The sequence below is a fragment of the Lepisosteus platostomus genome, chromosome 1, assembly GCF_059453375.1.
Source record: "Lepisosteus platostomus isolate fLepPlt1 chromosome 1, fLepPlt1.hap1, whole genome shotgun sequence".
NCBI classification, from domain to species: domain Eukaryota; kingdom Metazoa; phylum Chordata; class Actinopteri; order Semionotiformes; family Lepisosteidae; genus Lepisosteus; species Lepisosteus platostomus.
In genome coordinates, this window is record NC_142611.1 from 43,925,487 (window position 1) to 43,943,887 (window position 18,401).

At 40.4% G+C, this 18,401-nt stretch overlaps 1 protein-coding gene across 2 annotated transcripts in view; it reads right to left on the minus strand.

Moving 5' to 3' along the window:
- Window positions 1-1,341: 1,341 nt before the first annotated feature.
- The window catches only part of htt (huntingtin), a 90,436-nt gene continuing 73,376 nt past the window's right edge, over window positions 1,342-18,401 (minus strand). For both annotated transcript variants that reach the window (XM_088629693.1, XM_088629690.1), the window contains 12 exons: window positions 17,073-17,212; window positions 16,093-16,175; window positions 13,274-13,404; window positions 12,444-12,576; window positions 12,173-12,328; window positions 11,038-11,228; window positions 9,806-9,920; window positions 9,094-9,307; window positions 7,750-7,855; window positions 6,991-7,153; window positions 6,360-6,520; window positions 1,342-4,829 (listed from right to left, as the gene is read on the minus strand). In XM_088629693.1, coding sequence (XP_088485819.1) covers window positions 4,616-4,829; window positions 6,360-6,520; window positions 6,991-7,153; window positions 7,750-7,855; window positions 9,094-9,307; window positions 9,806-9,920; window positions 11,038-11,228; window positions 12,173-12,328; window positions 12,444-12,576; window positions 13,274-13,404; window positions 16,093-16,175; window positions 17,073-17,212 — 1,807 coding nt within the window. In that variant the 3' untranslated portion in view covers window positions 1,342-4,615. The remainder of the gene's footprint in view (window positions 4,830-6,359; window positions 6,521-6,990; window positions 7,154-7,749; window positions 7,856-9,093; window positions 9,308-9,805; window positions 9,921-11,037; window positions 11,229-12,172; window positions 12,329-12,443; window positions 12,577-13,273; window positions 13,405-16,092; window positions 16,176-17,072; window positions 17,213-18,401) is intronic.

Sequence of the window (18,401 nt, forward strand, 5' to 3'; positions counted from 1 at the left end):
ACCTTCTGAGCGGCCTTCATCACAGAACCCACTTGATTCTGTTTCAGACACTTGTGGCAGAGCTATGGAAGAGCTTGAAGTATTTTGCTAAAGGGACAATACAAGCTCCAACACCCTCGACTGCACGACTGAAGGAACTGTGAAAGCCCACTTTGGTATTTAGTGATTTGAAATCCACGCAGCAAAAACAGTCCAAAGATCTTCAAAGAAACATGCAGTGGAAGACAGAACTAATGAGATGATTCAGCCAGCACTGTGTAATCATTACTTACCATAATCTCATCAGTTAAGGACATTTGTTTCAGCTGTTGTACAGTAGTTTTTTGCCAGAGCAATTTCACCCAGTTGTGCAAACTCAGTGACCACAGCCAAGAAGCATCATTGCAGGGGAGGAAGAACAGCTTGGAGTTTTCCTCAGGAACACAGCGTAAACAGACACTGTGACAGACCATCTCTTGTCATAGGAGATTTTTAATACATCTGAAGTCGCAATCATTTAACGTAACTTTTTTACAAGGCGTCCTCCAAAAGCAGCACACACACACACACACACGAGTCACACGCGTTTGACTAATCCTTCTTGGATCCATGAACGTCCATTACCAAAAACAGTTTTTTAGCCTATGAATCAACTCATGACTCTCGCAATAAATTCAGCAATGTTTTCCAAGTAGCTTTACAGTAAATATCTTTTTTTTTAAGAAACATTAACAAACATCAATTGCCTTGGTGTGAAATTATGAAAAGAAGCGTATGTTCAAGGTAGCTTCTCATGTTATACTAATACAACGCATTTCCATATTGTAGATGTAGAAATGTCTCGATATAACAGACTGATAGAACAAAGTAGCTCTATATTACCAAGATGTGAACTTTTATTACATTTTCTTAAGATGTGATCAATGATTTAATCTTCAAATAGCTGGAGGTTACCTCTAACTTTCACAGTGAAAAGACAGACTCAAGGAATGCAATGGTAACAGATACAGTATCTTAGATAATACCTTAATTATTCATATAAGGGGGATTTGAACCTCTTGCAGGAGCATAGATCTGAAACTTCCAATAGACTATAGGATTTCCCCCTCATACTGCTATCCCATGGGATTCTTGGCTTCTTGTGGCAGGGGAGGGAAGGAGTTATCACTCTGGAGAGATTTACAGGTATGGGAGCAGGGAATAGAAAAAAATTGAATTGCCTTGCTCTTCTATTACCCCCCAACTAGCATAAAATTACAACAAAAAAAACAGATTCCACAAGGTCGTCTGTAGACCAATTGTTTAGAAAATGAGCTGTTCCGTTCTGGTTCAATTAAAAAACATAGAAGGACTAAACGTGAATCAATTCTGACATTTTAATAATTCAAGAACTGTTAGTACATTTTATAGTGTCGTGCAGCTGAGAATTCTCAGTGAAAATGCCCCAAATTTACAATTGTCGAAAAAAGGAGACGTTTTAAAACTATTTTAAGTCCAGCAACTTAATCTTTATAAACACAACACAACCAAATTATACATTTATTGCAGTGTGAATCCTAACACATTCCAGTACAGGCTCCAGACTTTTCTCATGACAGCTTTATACAGAAAAAAAACAGTCTGGAATGATGGGGCAGCCAGCTGTGTGATGTGGGAAAACTCCAGAGCAACTGTTCTGACACACGAGTAACATCTTCATGTGGGACTTTGTTTTGCTGCTTGATAATTAGAGAGAAGATATCAGCACACACACAAACTACAACCCAATCTTGCCAAATCCCAGAAACTTACCAGAAACTCCCAGAAAGAGTGCATAGTGGAAACGCATCTTTCCCACCTACAAAGTTTGATCAAAGACGCTTCGTTTTACGTGAAACCTATTTGCATAACCATGAAACGACTGAAAAAACAAAACTACGGCACTAGATAGGGATTCAGGAATTCCGAAGTTGTTTATTTACAGTTCAGAACAGGGAAATGTTCTTTGTTAAAACAATCAAATGTTGAACTGAAGAACTTGAATGTATCCCCTACTGTTGGGCATCTAAACGCAAAAAAACAGGGCATGTACTGGGAAAGAGATGATAAAGATGATGAAAATAAAACTATGATGTTATGTGGTACAATCCATCATTAAACTGCAATTACCCTCCAGACCAGCCATGTTTTTCCTTTCAACCACAGCAATCCGAAGGTCATTTTTATATTTGGCTTCTTGTTTGATTCCATGGTATCAAGGACTAAACCCTTTTCACCTCAACGAGATTAATGTTATTTTTTCCTTCAACAAAATATTTCACTTCAGCAAAAATGGCGTTTTCATACATCGGTCATGAGTGAGATTTGTAGAGAATGCTTCCTGATCTGCGTGTACAATGTAGTTGTTCAAAAGCCAAGCCAATGATCAGTTTACTGTGCAAATACAGCATATTACTACAAACAAAACTAAATTTTACTGGAGTGACCTATGTTATTGAATATTTTTCACGTATTTTTATGATCGTTTAAAATTTTGCTTATGCTTTTGTCTAATTTGATCCATTTGCCTTTGTTGTAATTTCAATAAATACAGACAATGCAATATTGATAATGCTACTGCTATGTTTGAACATTACAATGCAGTTATTTTTAACTAAGAAAATTGGATTTAAAGCTTTTAAACACTGGTATGAAGATTTTGCAAAGAATGAAGCTGAACGTATTAAAAGGAAATACTGTTCTGAGCATACCATGGATAATGTACCAACTACGATTTGTCAAAGCTTTTTATACAGTAAATAAGAAGTTCCCTTTGGATAGCGTTTCTCCTCAATAATGTCCTCTTCAGTAGTAAATCTCTCTTACAAAGCCTTTCCTACATATAAAATTAGTGTTTTACAGTAATTCAAAAGCGGGGTCAATATTATATAGCATGCTTCTTTTTCTAATAGGTATCCTATATATATATATTCTTTAACTATTATACCTATTTACATTAAAGTAATCCATTCTCTGATTAAAACTAGCCTTTCACCAAATTAGGACTGAACATAAAGACTTGTGTTCTTTCAATATAAGGCAAGCTACATTGTTTTAGTACCTAAATACAGCAGAACTCTGATCAGCATATGAAAATATTAGTATAATCAATGTCCTTTCAAAACGCAATGTTTATGCATATATAATGATTAACTGGAACATATTTTGCTAAACAGTACAATAATAACAACAGGCACAGTTTGTGACAAAGTGGTCAGATCTTTGTTAAAACAAATGTTTACATGTTCACAGACCAAGAGAAGTAATCATGTTCCAGTTTGGGGATTTTCTACATTTTCCTGATCATTAGATTCTAATGATCTTCAGATGCCCAGAAAAACTATCATCTCTTTCATGTTTCACCTGCTTTAAGTGATGTCACTGCAGGTATAGTGAAACTGGGTGTGGATGAAGACCAGCCCTAGAAAGGTTAAACAGGTGAGTCGGTGGGATAATTGTGTCACGGTGTATCACTGTGAGCAGTCATGACATGAAGATACGGGACTTGTGTTCAGCACAACGTGCATTAAATGACTGCCACATTATAAAGAAAGAAAGACACGCATGAGCTCATGCTTGATCGAGTTCTCCTATACCCAGTTAGTCTGGAAGAACGCTGCACGTAAAAAGAAAACAAAACACACAACACACACATATCACCGACTCCTTTCATTCATCGTGTGCAAACAGAAAGATGGAAAGACATTCAAAAACAGTGGCCTGAAGTGGTTTTGTGTCAAATCGTTTTCTGAAACACAGATCCATGCACCACAGGTTTTACAATTGTACAGACTTTACATGATATAGAAATGTTTTCATTAAAAGACACTTCCAGTTGGTATTATCACATCTTACATCCTGAGAATAAAAAAAGAAAAAAATACACCATCGAAATAATTCCCCCCCCCCCCCCACACAGACACTATATACACCATGTTGTTGCAAGGTGGGAAAGAGATTATTACAACATGCTAAAATTGGGTTGATTACCTTCTTTTCAGCATAGACCTGCCTTACAATCTCACCCTCTTCTAAAACAAAAGCAGTGTACTATGGCTATGTATATACGGTATGACTTTGAAAGGAACATTAATCCCCACTCTTGTATTTTTCTCCGTTTTGAAGGCGAGATATATTAAAAACAACAAATCTATCTATGGCGATAACTAAGCAGGTTTCTAATCTTTCTCAGTAGGGCACCTTGACATTAAACAATCTGGTTTATGCTCTGTACCAAATCACACCCCAAAAATAGAATTACTGCATTTTTTTTAAGTACTGTATATGACGTTTTTTGTTTTTGCCCTACAAGGCCTTCAAAGAGATTATTCAGATTTTATGTTTTCAATCATTGAAGTGCGGGAAGAACTCTTAGACACAGAATAGTACTCGGTCTGTTTTCCAAGCACAGAATGGCTTGGGAGCTGGAAGTACAAGGAGAACCATACTGTACATGACCAGTGCCAGATTTCTGAACCTCTAACAGGCAATCCTTTCTGGAGATGAGGCTGGTGGTAGTGGGGTTTTGACAGGGCTATTCAGCCAGGGACTTCCAAGTCTTATCTTACAAGAAAGGCTCAGGGATTCCCTTTCTCTGGGCCAGGAGTGAGCTCTGTGCTCAGAAGGGGGTGGCCTGGTGGACATTCTGTAGACAGGTGAGCAGTCGGTGATAGGGGCTGCCCGGGCAGGCCACAATCTCGAAGACAGACTGGAAAGCCCGCCGGTCCAGCTCCTCATCAATCTGGTGCCTGTAGAAGTCCATGGCCACTAGGCAGAACAGGTTGACATCCACAAGCTCCGACTTCCCCATTCTGCTGATTATGTGAGGAAGGCTAAGACACGTGGATTAAGGAAAGGGTGTGACGATGAAGAAGTTTAAACAAAAGCCATAATCTAACCATTTAAGCAACAAAATGCAGAAGGAGTGTGTTAGATCCATTCTGTAGCCAGGAATTAGGATGCAAAACCATGATGATGAAAAAAAATTAAATCCAAACATCATCATCATCATAATATCCTTACACTTATAGAGCGCTTTTCTGGACACTCCACTCTAAAGGACTTTATAGGGACTCCCTTCCACCACCAATGTGCAGCCCAACCTGGATGATGCAACAGCAGCCAAAGGGTGCCAGACCTCAGCTACACTTCAGCTATCAGAGGGGAGGAGAGCAGAGTGATGAAACCAATTCATAGATGGGGATTATTAGAAGGCCATGATGGGTAAAGGCCAATGGGGAATTTGGTCAGGACACTGGGGTTAATACCCTTAATGTTTTCAAGAAACACACTCAGGGCCTCTGTTTTACATCTCATCTGAAGAATGGCGCCTTTTTTACAGTATAGTGTCCCCGTCACTATACTGGGGCATTAGGACCCTCACAGACCACAGAGTGGTCTCTAATAGCTCTTTAGCAGCAACCTTAGTTTTTTCTCAGGTGTTTTCCCATCCAAGTACTGACCACACCTGGTACACACCTGCTGAGCTTCAGTGGGTTGTCAGTTGTGCATGTAGGGAGTTATAGCTGTTAGCTATATAGTAAATATACATCTACATGGTGGAGTAGATGCATGTTTGATGTATATTTTATGGTGGTGGAGGGGATCCCCATTACCTGTAAAGCGCTTTGAGTGGAGTGTCCAGAAAAGTGCTATATAAGTTTAAGCAATTATTAAATTATTATTATTATATTGTGACATCCACACGAACATTCAATTTGATATGTCTGAATATTCTTTTAAAATATTTAAATATTTTTTGCCAAAAAATCAGTCTACTGAACATTTGCCAATATTATTCATTACTGACTTATAAATAAATACAAGTAAAGTACAATTTCAAAGTACAAAGTAAATTAAAAACACCTCTTATCATTTACTTTTAGTTACTGCAGTATATAGTATATGTTATGCTAAGTAAAAATATCCTGCAGAAGCCAAATATGGCAGTGGGACATTCAATTGGAATCCTGTATTACAAATTTCCTTTATTAATAATAAAATATTCACAGGAAGTTACTGTAGATCTTCTAATGTTACGAGTTGAAAAAGACCAAATGACTGAACAGTAAGAGTGATATGAAAAGTTACATTAGCAAGAGGAAAAATGGCTTTTAAAATCAAAATAAAATAGAGCAAGACATTGAATAAAAATGGTATTTTACAGACAGAAAACGGAAGAATAGAGGTACTGTGGCAATTTGAAACAAAGAGTGGAGATATACTGGTAAGAAAGAAGAATAAGTAGTTTGAAAAGGAAACAACGTCAGCACCTTTTTAAATGATTCCAAAACTGATTGATTAAAGCAAAATTTTTAAGGTATTTTAGCAACATATGTTTTAATTAAAGCTTTAAAGGATACAGGGCTGAAATCCACTGGCTAGTCGAAGCGCTGACGAAGAAACAGGAAAGACTCCACATCGCCATGGCTACTGGTGTCCTTTGAGTGAAGTTGGAAAGAGACAGGAGAACCCAATCTCGAACCATCGATGACTGGCCCGTAGCGTGCAATGTCTGGAATACCTGGTAAATGGAAGGAAACGGGACTGTAATATCAAAAAAAGACTTAATAAATATAACTTTACAGTGTTAAAAATTCAATTCCACTAAACTCTGATTGAATGCTCCTCATTTCATTGGTTCTCTCTCTTTTTCTTGGAAGACTCACTGACAAATGCAGACTACAGAACCTTCCAGAATGCCCCATATAACCTGTGTTACATACAAATTGTTGGCGGCAATAAAATAATGAAACTGCAGTCCTGATAGTTTAATTTTAAATTTTACTTTTCTACTGAAGTAGGTGTTCCCAAGTACCAGGAGGATGTCAGTCTGTGAGTGCTTCCACAAAGACTGACATGAGGGAGGCTTAGACATGATGAAGGGGCATCTACAGAGGACTTTACTTTTCATTTAACCTTCACTCTGTTTTTTCTTCTGCACTCCAGACTGGTGCAAAAGTACCAAGGACAGAAGGCTGCATTCAGGCTGACCTTGTAAACAACAGTCGCCATGAACTGTGGGTAAGGCTGCTGATTGGACAGGAACTCCCCGATGACTTTGTTCATCACATCCTGAGGAGGGAAGAAGTCATCCAGGAACTGAGGGAGGATTCGAGCCACCACTCTGGCTTCGAAAGGGAAGCCTTTTCTGATTCTGGAGAAGAAAGATCAGTATTGAGCACAAGGCAACAAGGCTGAGGACTGGTTCCAATCTTACAATACTGCTACCTTTGTTAACATGTTTAAAAGATCTCACAAAAAAGTTCAACATATCAAAGTTGCCTGATCCATTCATTCTTCATTAAAATATAATGCACGTAAAGAGGGATTATCCAACTCCTGAAAAATGAAGAACAAGAGAAGGCTGCACACTAAACCCTCTGAAAAACAAATAAGAAGGGCACTTCTTCTGCCACAATCCCCCCCTCCCCCGACTGCCTGCAGAAGACCCAAATCAAGAGCACATAATCACAACCTGTTCTCTCTATCCATTATTTCTGCATCAAACTAAAGGCAATGTTTAAATCGAAAAGCCACCAGATCCAGCTTCTAACCCTTGAGATAACCATCAAACAATGGCAACGACTATAAAAATGAGATTTCACCGTGGACCAAATTATATAAAATGCAAACCAAACCTTTTAAAATATGTGAAAACGATTACAAACATGTGATGAAAATGTAACTTCTGACAATTTTTCTTTTATTCGAGATCCGGCAAAGAGGTCCAGCACCAGAACCATGGCGTACCTGTCGAAGAGAACCGAGACACGCTCCATGGCCACAATCACAGACTCGCTGTCGGGGGCCGTGGGATCAGAGTCCGCTGCCCGTCCCGGACTGCACTTCTCCTTTCCTGTCCAGAACACACGACCGTTTAACAAGGCACTGAGGAAATCAACGATCCTTATCTGGGGATGAAGAACTAATAATCGTGTAAAGGTAAACCCAAATTGTTCTCTTAAAATATAATGTTGAGAAGAACCATTATATGCCACTTGTAATACATTTTGAGCATCTCTGGTCCATCTTTTGATTTCAATCAACACTAAAATGTAATTATTAAACAATCTAAAATCTCTTTTTAGTTCTTCAAAAGCTTTCTTATGTGTGAAAATGACTGCCTTTGATTCAAACTGCAAAGTGCAGAAAAAGCTCGTTCCTCTTAGTGGATTTAGCTCTGGAATAATGGCAGAAATGAAATGCATTAATGATGTGAATCAATAATGCATGGCCCCTTAATGTTGAGGACTGCAGTTTGAAAGTCTTTGCAGACGCATAACAACGAAAACAGGCTTCTCGTGGACATCGCCACAAGCTGTAACCCTGTTGGACAGGGCCATGCTGTGTTACCAGTTCCTGTGTTAAGCTGGCATCATACTACATGACTCGACACGACTCCTAATCAGAGAGCATGTCAAATTTAATGACTGCAGTTGCTGAGTCTCGCTGCCTTTTCTGTCCTAGAGGGTGCCAAATTATATGACTAGGAATCGCAGTGGGTGACTAATTACAGGATTCCTTCACGACTTTTCATCACGGTTCCAAATCTTGTATTGCGGCGCGAAAGTACCGCAAGGTCGCCTCATTTTGGCAGCCGTTCAACTTGGAGCACACTGGAATAAGAGGAGGAGCACCGCACGAAAGTAAACAAACAACTTGGAGAACAAGCACATAAACATCTTGAAAAATGTCACACAGGCACTGTTTTCCACAAATAAACATCTTCAAAAATATAACTCTTCTTTATAAATATAGAAACAAATTTACAAAAATAAAACAGTTGAAAATATAAAACGTCTTTAAAACAAATACCGTAAACAAATTAGTATTGCGCTATAACGTGTAATATGCTGGGCACATTATCTCACAAGTACACATTCGGCTCACTGCCCACCCTTACGACTTGCGACTCGCTATGAGAAAATCAAACCAGAGAGTTGTAGTGGCTATGACTGAGTCGCTGGGGGTGTCACACTACACAACTGACAGTAACGGGTGCGCGCTGCGACTTGTGAGTTTCTTACGATTCTGTAAATGAAGGCTAAGACTGAAAATCCTAGGGAAAGTCGTGTTGTGTGACGCCGGCATTACCTGTGTACATGCAGGTGAGCATGAGCCCCAGAGCAGCCATGGCCCGGTGAGGGCTGGGCATGTTGACCCGGTCCACACTGAGCTTCACTAGTGCCTCCCCATCCAGCCGGGACAGCTGCTCTGACAGCAGGAGGCGCTCCAGACCCCGCAGGACACAGTGGTAAATCACAGACGGAGTGGCCTCCTCGCTTCCAGAGACCATCACGCCACACATCTGCAACAGTACCCACCCAAGTGTCAGACATGTGAGACACAACGTTTCATGGCTGCTCCTCGTAGGAAAGAGCTTCAAGCTTACTAATGGCCGGGACTATTTCAGAGTGCTTTTCAGTTGCGTCCTTTCCTCCCAGAAGTGAAAGGCAATGCTTAAAATGTTAACACGCGTGGTAGCGCCATGAATAAAATATGCCTCTAAATCTTCTTGAGGCTTTCCAAAGAACCATGAGTCATAATTCTTAATGTCAAAGAAGGCAAAGGCAGAAAAAAACATAGAAGGATAATGTGGTCTTTTTCTGATTTTGTAGAATAAGATATAAGGATGTAACGAAAGGCCTGTGTATTTTCCTATGCTTTAAAAGAACAAAATATCTTTAATTCAGAAATGATTGAGGTGCAAACACACAGCCCCCTTTTTTCTAAGCATCTCCCAATAACACGCTGCAGACACCATGCAATATCTATCCAAACAAAGGCCAAAAAAATCCTGCCACACCTGGATAATGCCAGCTGTGAATTCTGAGCCCACGTCCAGTGGATAGTTCTCAATCATGTAGAAGGCTGCAGCGCACATCACCAGCACATGCTGCTGATTGTGAAGGTGGACACAGCTGTAATCGGAACAAGGAGACAAAAGCCTGTGACATCACTGAAAAAGAATTAGAAGATTTATGGGGAAAAAAATTACATAAAATGGTATGAGGAGTACTGCTATCTGTATCAAATTTCCAAGGACACCAGTTGTCAAAATATTCAGTAATGGGTTTAGGCTGAGGAAACTCTTTAACAAGCTGACCTCATTAGACCTCAAAATTGTCATTAGCGGCCTAATAACACAGGCTGCATGAATTTGTGTCAAATTATCCCCATGAGAACGCTGTGTGGGAAAAAATGCAAACACCTCCTCTACAAAGCACAAAAATCTAAAATTATACATATCCTGCCAAGCAGTGACACTGGTGGTAGGATTATAAAGCCTACAGAATATCACTTCTTCCACTGGCACATAAAAAAAGCAAACGATACTGCACTTATATTGTATTTGGGGTAATAAAAGACATATACTGTACAAAAATGTAAGGGAACATTTTTTGGAAAGTCTGCCACCATTCAATAGTATCTGCACAGCTGGTTAGCCTGAAGATCCTGTTCAAAATTAAGCAGAGGAGAATCTTCCCTGTACATATCAATGAAAATAATCACAATATCTGTTGAAAACAAAGAAAGCTAGATGATCATTTTCTGTTCCTTTTTAAACAAATCAGAACTGTCAAATATTTTTTTTTATTTTTCCCCAATTGGAAAGAAGCAAGTGCTAGCCACTTTTTCAGTGCTCCTGCCCCCCTACCAGCACAGGAGTGGTGAGGGATGAGGAGTATACACCTATTCTTCTCAAAGCTGCATGATCAGACCCTTTTGCTACTTTTCAAAATTCAAGTCCGGCCCTTGGAAAAGTAAAGTGACTCCCGCCGTAACCATGAGCTTACAGGTGCAGGCAAGTCTAACTAACTAGAGCCCATCCAATTCTGGTAGCATCCACTAAATTTGTATGATGACTACTGGGAAACCCCAGTCCCCGTCAGTTAGTGACCAAGACCAGACTGAAAACCAACAGGGTCCGGGCCGGCTGTCACTACAAACAAGCACGTTTGCTGCAGGGGCCACTTGAGAGACTTCTGTCGTCTTTTGGGTGCTTGCAAGTGTGTACGGATACGGAGCGAATCTCACTGTGCGATTCCCCGCAGGTTGGAGAGGAGGTACTCGCTGATGATGGGGATGAGCTGCTTGGCGGTGTCGTCCAGCAGGTCACACTCGAGCACGTACAGGATGCCGTGCAGCCCCCCGATGCGGGTGGGCATGTGCGTGCTGCGCAGGGTGGTCTCCAGCAGTCGGCTCACAGGCTCCGCTATCGCCTTGTCCTAACAGGGGGTAAACACAACTGAGATTCTGCATGTGGTCCGCATTCTACAGAGCCTGTTCTTTTTGTTTTTTCTGCATTTGGCAAAATCCATTGTACATCTTGTCATCATCACAATGTCACAACGCTGATGAGAGACTGCTGCCTGATCATAGCATCATGCCAACCCGATCGGCATACACAGCTTCTCAGGGGGACCCTGCGGAGCAGAACTGTGGTACGAAGAAATGGAAGAGTAAAGCCAGAGAAAAGGCAGAACCTCCAATAAGTAAAGCTGACAAACTACCAGTTGCAAATGTTCACAAGAAAATCCATTATAACATGATCTCAGCTGTCCCATATTAAACACTTTCATATATGGTAGTGCTGTCAATAATTACAATAATCCTGAAATAGAAATAATTTCCAAGGTATTTTTAGCACTGGTGTGCAAAACGAAAAATGTAATGCCTTAGTTTTTTGTCCAGAGTGCATCAGAAGGTTGTGCACATGAATGGAAATCCCATTACTTTGAGATCGTCTGGTAAAGAAGTCTAACCAGAATGGTTGGTACTGCAAAAGGTAGGTAGGTCCCTTTTCAGGCCATAAAGGCCCATGGGGGAATGGGGTCAAGGGACACCATTTTTCTCAACCATCCAACACTGGAGGTGGAGGTGATGTGGTCAGCTCCAGACGGCCTATTACCCCCAGAAGGATTAACCCCCGGTACTCATTTGGAAAGGAGGTCGAGTGGACCTGGGAGCCGTCTGGAAGGAATTAGAGCAAGCTATATCGCCTGCCCCTACCTGGGATTGAACCCGGGACCTTCCAGTTAGGAGCTAGACGCCCTTGCCGTCTGAGCTACCACGGCTCCCTTGATATTGCAATAGTCAGGGGAAAATAAAATTTAGTCTCATGGTGTTGATTAGGGTCAGAGTCCCGCTCTGGTGCGACAAGTCCGGTTACCATGCCCAGAACGGCTGCTGCCTTGCAGATGGCAGGGACCAGGTACTGGTTGAGGATCTCATCCTCGGCAGGGTGGACCTTCTGGAGCTCCGTCAGCGTGCTGAACATCATCTCGAACTGATTCCTCTCCGTGAACAAGTCTGACACCGCTAAAAGCTGAGGGTGAGTGGGGGGGGGGGGGGAACACAAATCAATAACATTTACTCAACAGAGTGGAAAAACCCTAATGTCTTCGCCAGGCCAGCGCGCTCATATGAAATGTGAAACTTACTGAGCGAACCACTTCACTAATCAGGACCACAGGCGTCTTCTTGTTGCTGGGGCTGCTGGGTAGAACCCACTGACTGTAGAGCTCCAGTAAGAACTGTGAGCAGGAGTGGATGTCAACACCAGCACGATGTTTCCTGCCATGACAATTAATGCCAAGATACTTTCAAGAAGTTCATTTTGAGAGTACTGACATTGGCTGCTATGGCATTTCTCAGTTGACGCAGTTATACCTCATTATAATGCCAGCCTCACTTAGCAGTTTAAATGCCTGTCTATACCAAATTGCTTTTCTAAATTTTCTGAAATTCTCTGCCATTGCACCTCAGTAAAAACAATGCTTATTAAGAAAACAATGTTTCAGGCGTAGGGCCTCCTTCAGGAGCCTTTGACACCTGAAGAAGGCTCCACGGCCAAAACGTTGCGTTTTCTTTCTTCACTTTCCAGCATGGAATAAACCTATTACTTGTTCCTTATCAAGTGATAACCTATATAAACAGAACATGAGGAACAGGCTGGCAGGACGATTTAGACATGTTACAGAACTATTTAAATTAACCCTTCAAATGAAAACCAGGTTAAGAGTTACATCAAAACATTTATTTTGCTTAACCTAAATGCCAGTGTTTGTTTTCTACATAGAAGCCAGAATCAGTAGTAACATGTTCTGCCTTTATAATCCAAACTGTTTTTTTCCTACCACAGGAAGGTATTGTATGGCACGATTTTCCATTGTAAACAGCTTAACCCTGCGCAGACAACAAAAGGAGCACAGCAGCAACTCCACCAAATGGGCTGGGAGCTCTGCCCATTAGGAGAGAGGGTGAAACTGACCTGGAGTTGATGGGGGAAGTGGGAGGCGACACTGGGGCCGGAGCATCATTCTCATCCTCCTCATCCTCGTCCCACTCTTCCTCTCTCAGGGGGGTGATGTTGTTTCCCAGCCACATGGAGTGTATGGACACCTGCAACAACAGTGTGGCTTTACAGAGAGCCAGCCACTACGCCCACAAAGTAACGGGCCTTTCTGATCCCCCCCCTCTCAGTCCCTTATCTGCTAACAGGCACGTCCACATTGGTTTGAATTTATGAATTCAACTTCCTTCACGGGACCTTTCTCCAGTTGCTCTTCCGCCACAGGGACGCCACTTCCACCATTTTAATGTTCAAGTTTGGTTACTTCTGTTACCGTCACATTGAGGCCCAAAATGGGAAATTAAGTCTTGTGACCCCACTCTCCAGGTATGTCCTCTTTTCCTCAACCTCAGTAGGCTTTTGGGCCAAAAAGCAGAAACAAAAAGGATGTCTGACTTGCTGAGCCAGGGGAAGAACGCCTTTAGGTTTTGAAATGTAAAAATATAAACGGCAGAGGAAATGTCCCATTTTTAATGGGCTACCTGCGCACACTCAAGCAAGACTCATGAGTGGCTTGCAGGCTTTTTCGTCCATTCTAGTGACGCATAAAAGCTTGATCATGCTGCGAAGCCATAATGTGATGAGATGTGTTCTGTATGAGCTCATGCAACTTGATCACTTTTCAGCAAATGGTAGTTTGTGTGCATTTTGTCAGCAACACATAAAAACTATTTTTGACTACTTATTAAAAAGCATAATCTTAAAATACAACTCTGACCAGACACAGAACAAAACAAGCCTTTTCCCCCCCAAGAGAAAAAAAAGCTTGTGGTGTTCTGGAATTTCCAATGAAAAACATAATTAACCCCAATTATGGATAAGGACTTGACAACGGACCTGAATTCCTAGCCTAACTTTCACATCCCATTCTTTTCCCTTCCACTAGCAGGGAAAAATAAAGCATTCTGACCTACAAGTGTCAGAATTAGCCAGATGTAGCCTTCAGTGATACAGTCCAGAATCAGACTTGAAGGATTATTCTTCTAGCAGCTTAGTAGTGCCAGGATATGAATTAATAATCTTCACTTCATAAATTCTTACCTACGGTTATATTAATTCCACAAAACTTCTATAAACTTTCCAAGGCAGCGCTCAAAATAACTCCTCAGCCCCGTGCAAAACTGTAACCTTTTCAGCAGATCCTATCATTTATGAAGGCTCTCTTACTACATGAGGGCAGATAAATCTCATCTTAGCCCCCATCTGTCAGAACTCTCTGCACAAATTCTCCTCAAACGGCACCACCTGCCAAGCAGTTCAGATCTCAGTACATAAATCAGATTGATTCAGAAGGAAATCCGGCTGAGTTGTGAACAGGATATTTCAAATATTTCATTCCATAGACCATGGCAAACGACAATGTTCTCACTAACTTGGTATGATGTATTGCAAGAAAGTCAAACCTAATGTAAAGTGGGGAGATTTCGCTGGACAATCTGACTAGCAGTGTAATAGCTCTTAAATGTCCATTGAAATCAAATACTCCTTTAGAAATTACTGCCAGTATTCATTTTTATTTTTGATGCCAAATTTAAGAAAGTAGAGAACACTGCCTAGATATTAATCTTATAAATAAGATATTATTATAAAATATACCTCTTTAGAAATGTTTATGAAATTGTTCGAATTTCACCCATGGGGTAATTAAAACAAAATTTTACACGATAAATTTGTTGGCATGCATGTGTAACCAGGTGATAGGGTCAGGAATAGCGCCTCACGCAGGCGGTTAGTTAGATTCTCACTACCAGCTTGCTGTACTTCCAACTTGCAAATATCTCCGAACACCCGCCCATAGTTTTTCTAGTTCTTTCCGTAAGACCAGTAAACCTGAAGTAATACAATTTTTTAAAGGTCTACAGTTTTATGTTTAATACTGTCACTGCTCCGTTGTTTAAGTTTCAAGTGTTTCTATTTGTTTTAAAGGTGTACAAAGTGTATTCGGGGTTGCAGGTTGTCAGAGACTAATACTGGACTTCGCTAGCTACTGTAACTGTGTTAAGTCGCAAGGTGAAAAGTGTATGTGTGTTGTGAGTTAAGTGTATTGTGATGTAATGTTAGAAATCAGTATGTTCCGTTGTGTTTAAATGTGTTGTAGTAAAAGTTTTAAACGGGGGAAAATAACATGTACAAGATGGGTAGAGAAAACCTCGCTACCAGCTTGCTGTACTCCTGACTTATAAAAATCTCTAGAAACACTCCCATGTTTTTTCTACTTTTCATAGAAAATAAGATTTTAAAAAAGAATTCTGTGTGAGTTCCTTCTGTGTGCGCTAATGACGCTCAACCATGAAGCTGCCAGAACTGGGAGGGTCCTGCTAGACATCACCCCAGCCAGGCAGAATAGGGACTTTGACGTGGAAGCCATGGGGAAGTTGCTCAGTGCGTTTATGAGAGTTGTAGTTCCCAAGCCAACACTACTGTATAGTACGTCGACGAGCATGTTTTAATACCAGGCTCCCCTTAAGACAGGGTCACACATGCATAGAAGAACTGACTTTCACATCTGAAACTGACTCATTGGGCTACAGTACAAAGAACTTACCAGTTTATTTCACATACACTTCCCAAATAACTGAAATGTTTCAAGAATCTGAAACGCTATGTGAGCTGCTAAGCAGATATATCCGACTTTTTACTGTGTGTTTAACTTAGCTTCAAAATTTGAATGGTAATGGAAGATATTATCCTATCCAAAGCACATGGCCTGCTTAAGTAGATTGCATTATAGTTCTTACCTGTCCCAGTTTATAATCCATGTTGCCCATTTCTCTCTCTGTGTTTATCTGCAGGAGGAGCTTCTCATGGCTTATCAAGGTACCTCAAATACAGATAAACTCCACATTAAAATTAATCAACAGCAGCAAAGGAATTCAGGTCTTAAATTAGCAAGACCACAATGGAATAGTTAACTTGTGCTCATATTTCAAATGTACATCCAAAAGCTTACCTCTATATCTAATTAAAATATTGGCATTCCTAAGCATACAAAAAAAAGAGTAGTTTATAACACAAGGGATAAATACAGGGCTACCAACTTTTAAATCAACATGTGCTATGAAAGAAAATACAGGGAATAGACAGGCAAAACAGTGCCCCCATCAAACTGGAAGTCTGTTCCTATGAAGAACTAGCAGCCATGTTTATGGCACATTACATCCTTAATGTAGCTACCGGCTGTGAAAAGTTTAAATTATGAATTACACGACCAATCATGCTCAGCATAAGACGAAATGGACCGATTTTTTAAGAAAATAACAGAATTTTTTTAATACATTTTTACTAAAAAGGTGCTGTCCCTCTCAATTTCGGAAATGACGGTTCGCTGTTGATTTCAGCTCTTCTTGTACACTTGCTTGTAAAAGAAGTGATCATAACAAACCACCAAAACCTGCGGAGGACACCCACAGTTAAATACATACCCACCGCCATCAGCTCTCTGGAACCTCCAACATTAAAAACACAGGGAGCAACAGCAAAACCAACAATTTAATCAACAATCTTTGAACTACTGGGCTGAAATTGTAAAAAATAAAAAAGCACCCAACTTCAAATAAAAATGAATTCACAATGATGACATCTGTATCCCTAGGTAACTCAGTCAATTTAAATGACTTTTTTGGGAACTCACCAGTAAAATAAAAGAACTGCCAATGAACACAATGAGTGTTTCTCTCTAACACTTTACTGGTCCTACACCGTGAGGTTCCTGTAGTACCTGAGACTGCTGAAGAGAGGGATGGGACCGGATCCCAAGCCTGGTAGGGGAAATGTGTGGCGATGTTGTCTCTCTTCGATGTCATTGCCTGGATCTCCTGTTCCAGAATCCCTCGAATGACACTCAGCTTTCTGCCAAACCTCAAAATAAGAGAAAAAAAAAAGATCTGCCAAGTGTTTTCTTACAAGCTCTGTCCCTGTTGTGCCACATACCGTACATCATCTACTGATCTCCTTGCAGACGTTTTTTTATATTTAAACATTTCAGAATTTATAGAACCAGACAGATTCCTTGTTCATTAAATGTTCTGCTTCCATTCTATTTGACCCTGAGACAAAAAAAAATGACAATGAGATGGCCAATATTAATTCCTGTCATTGTCTTTCCACAATACCGGTGATCTGGAACCAATCCTTAAATTAAAATTATCACCAAAAAAATAGGAGGTCTGCATGACTACAGAGGTCTAATTATAAGCACAACTACAGACTCCAAACTTTACCTCAGCAGACGCTCCATACCAGTTTCAATGACACAGGGTGCTATCATCCCGTTGCCACTGTGTTTAAAAAACCACAGGGATTCTTCAATCTCAACAGTGGAGCCCCCAATAACCTCTAGAATTTGACAAACCTTTTGTACAAAAAAGTTAAAAATTCTTTACAACTGACACCAGTTTCTGAATATGGATTGTTAGGAAACGGGTTTAAATATCTAGTAAAAATAAAAGTCTTCTAATGTTTACCATGCATGTTTAAAAGAATGTACGGCTGTTTTAATTGAGTAGTATTTATATGAATAGTTAAATAAAGGCTTGTGTTGCTGCCAGGTTTTGGTTGTTGATCACAATGCTAAGGATTTTTTTTTAAAAAAACATAAGGATCTAAGGATCCCTACAGATCTAAGAAAAAATTAGTTCCTTTTGCACTGCTTTAGAGTTCCAGATTATATTATTACAATACTCTGTTGAACTGTATTTTCCAGTCACTGTTCAAAATGCTACAGCTGGAATGCTTGCTCATCCAAATCACTTCCAATGCATTGTCCCCAGGCTTAAAAGTATTCACTGAACCCTGGAGAAGCAGAAGATTTACTTTGAGACCTAGCTGCTGCCTGAGCTGATCTTCTGACCTGGCAGTTCCTTGGAATGAAAGATCCTGCCTCTCTTGGTAGCTCTCCAAAGTTGCTTCAGACAGGGCTGATATGCTCAAATCCAATGCTTTCTTTGTATTTGCAACAAAATTCCCACAATATTGTGAAGCACCAGCACAAGTAAACCTTTTAAATCTCATTTGAAAACGGCACTGACTGATTATAGGCTCTTACCCT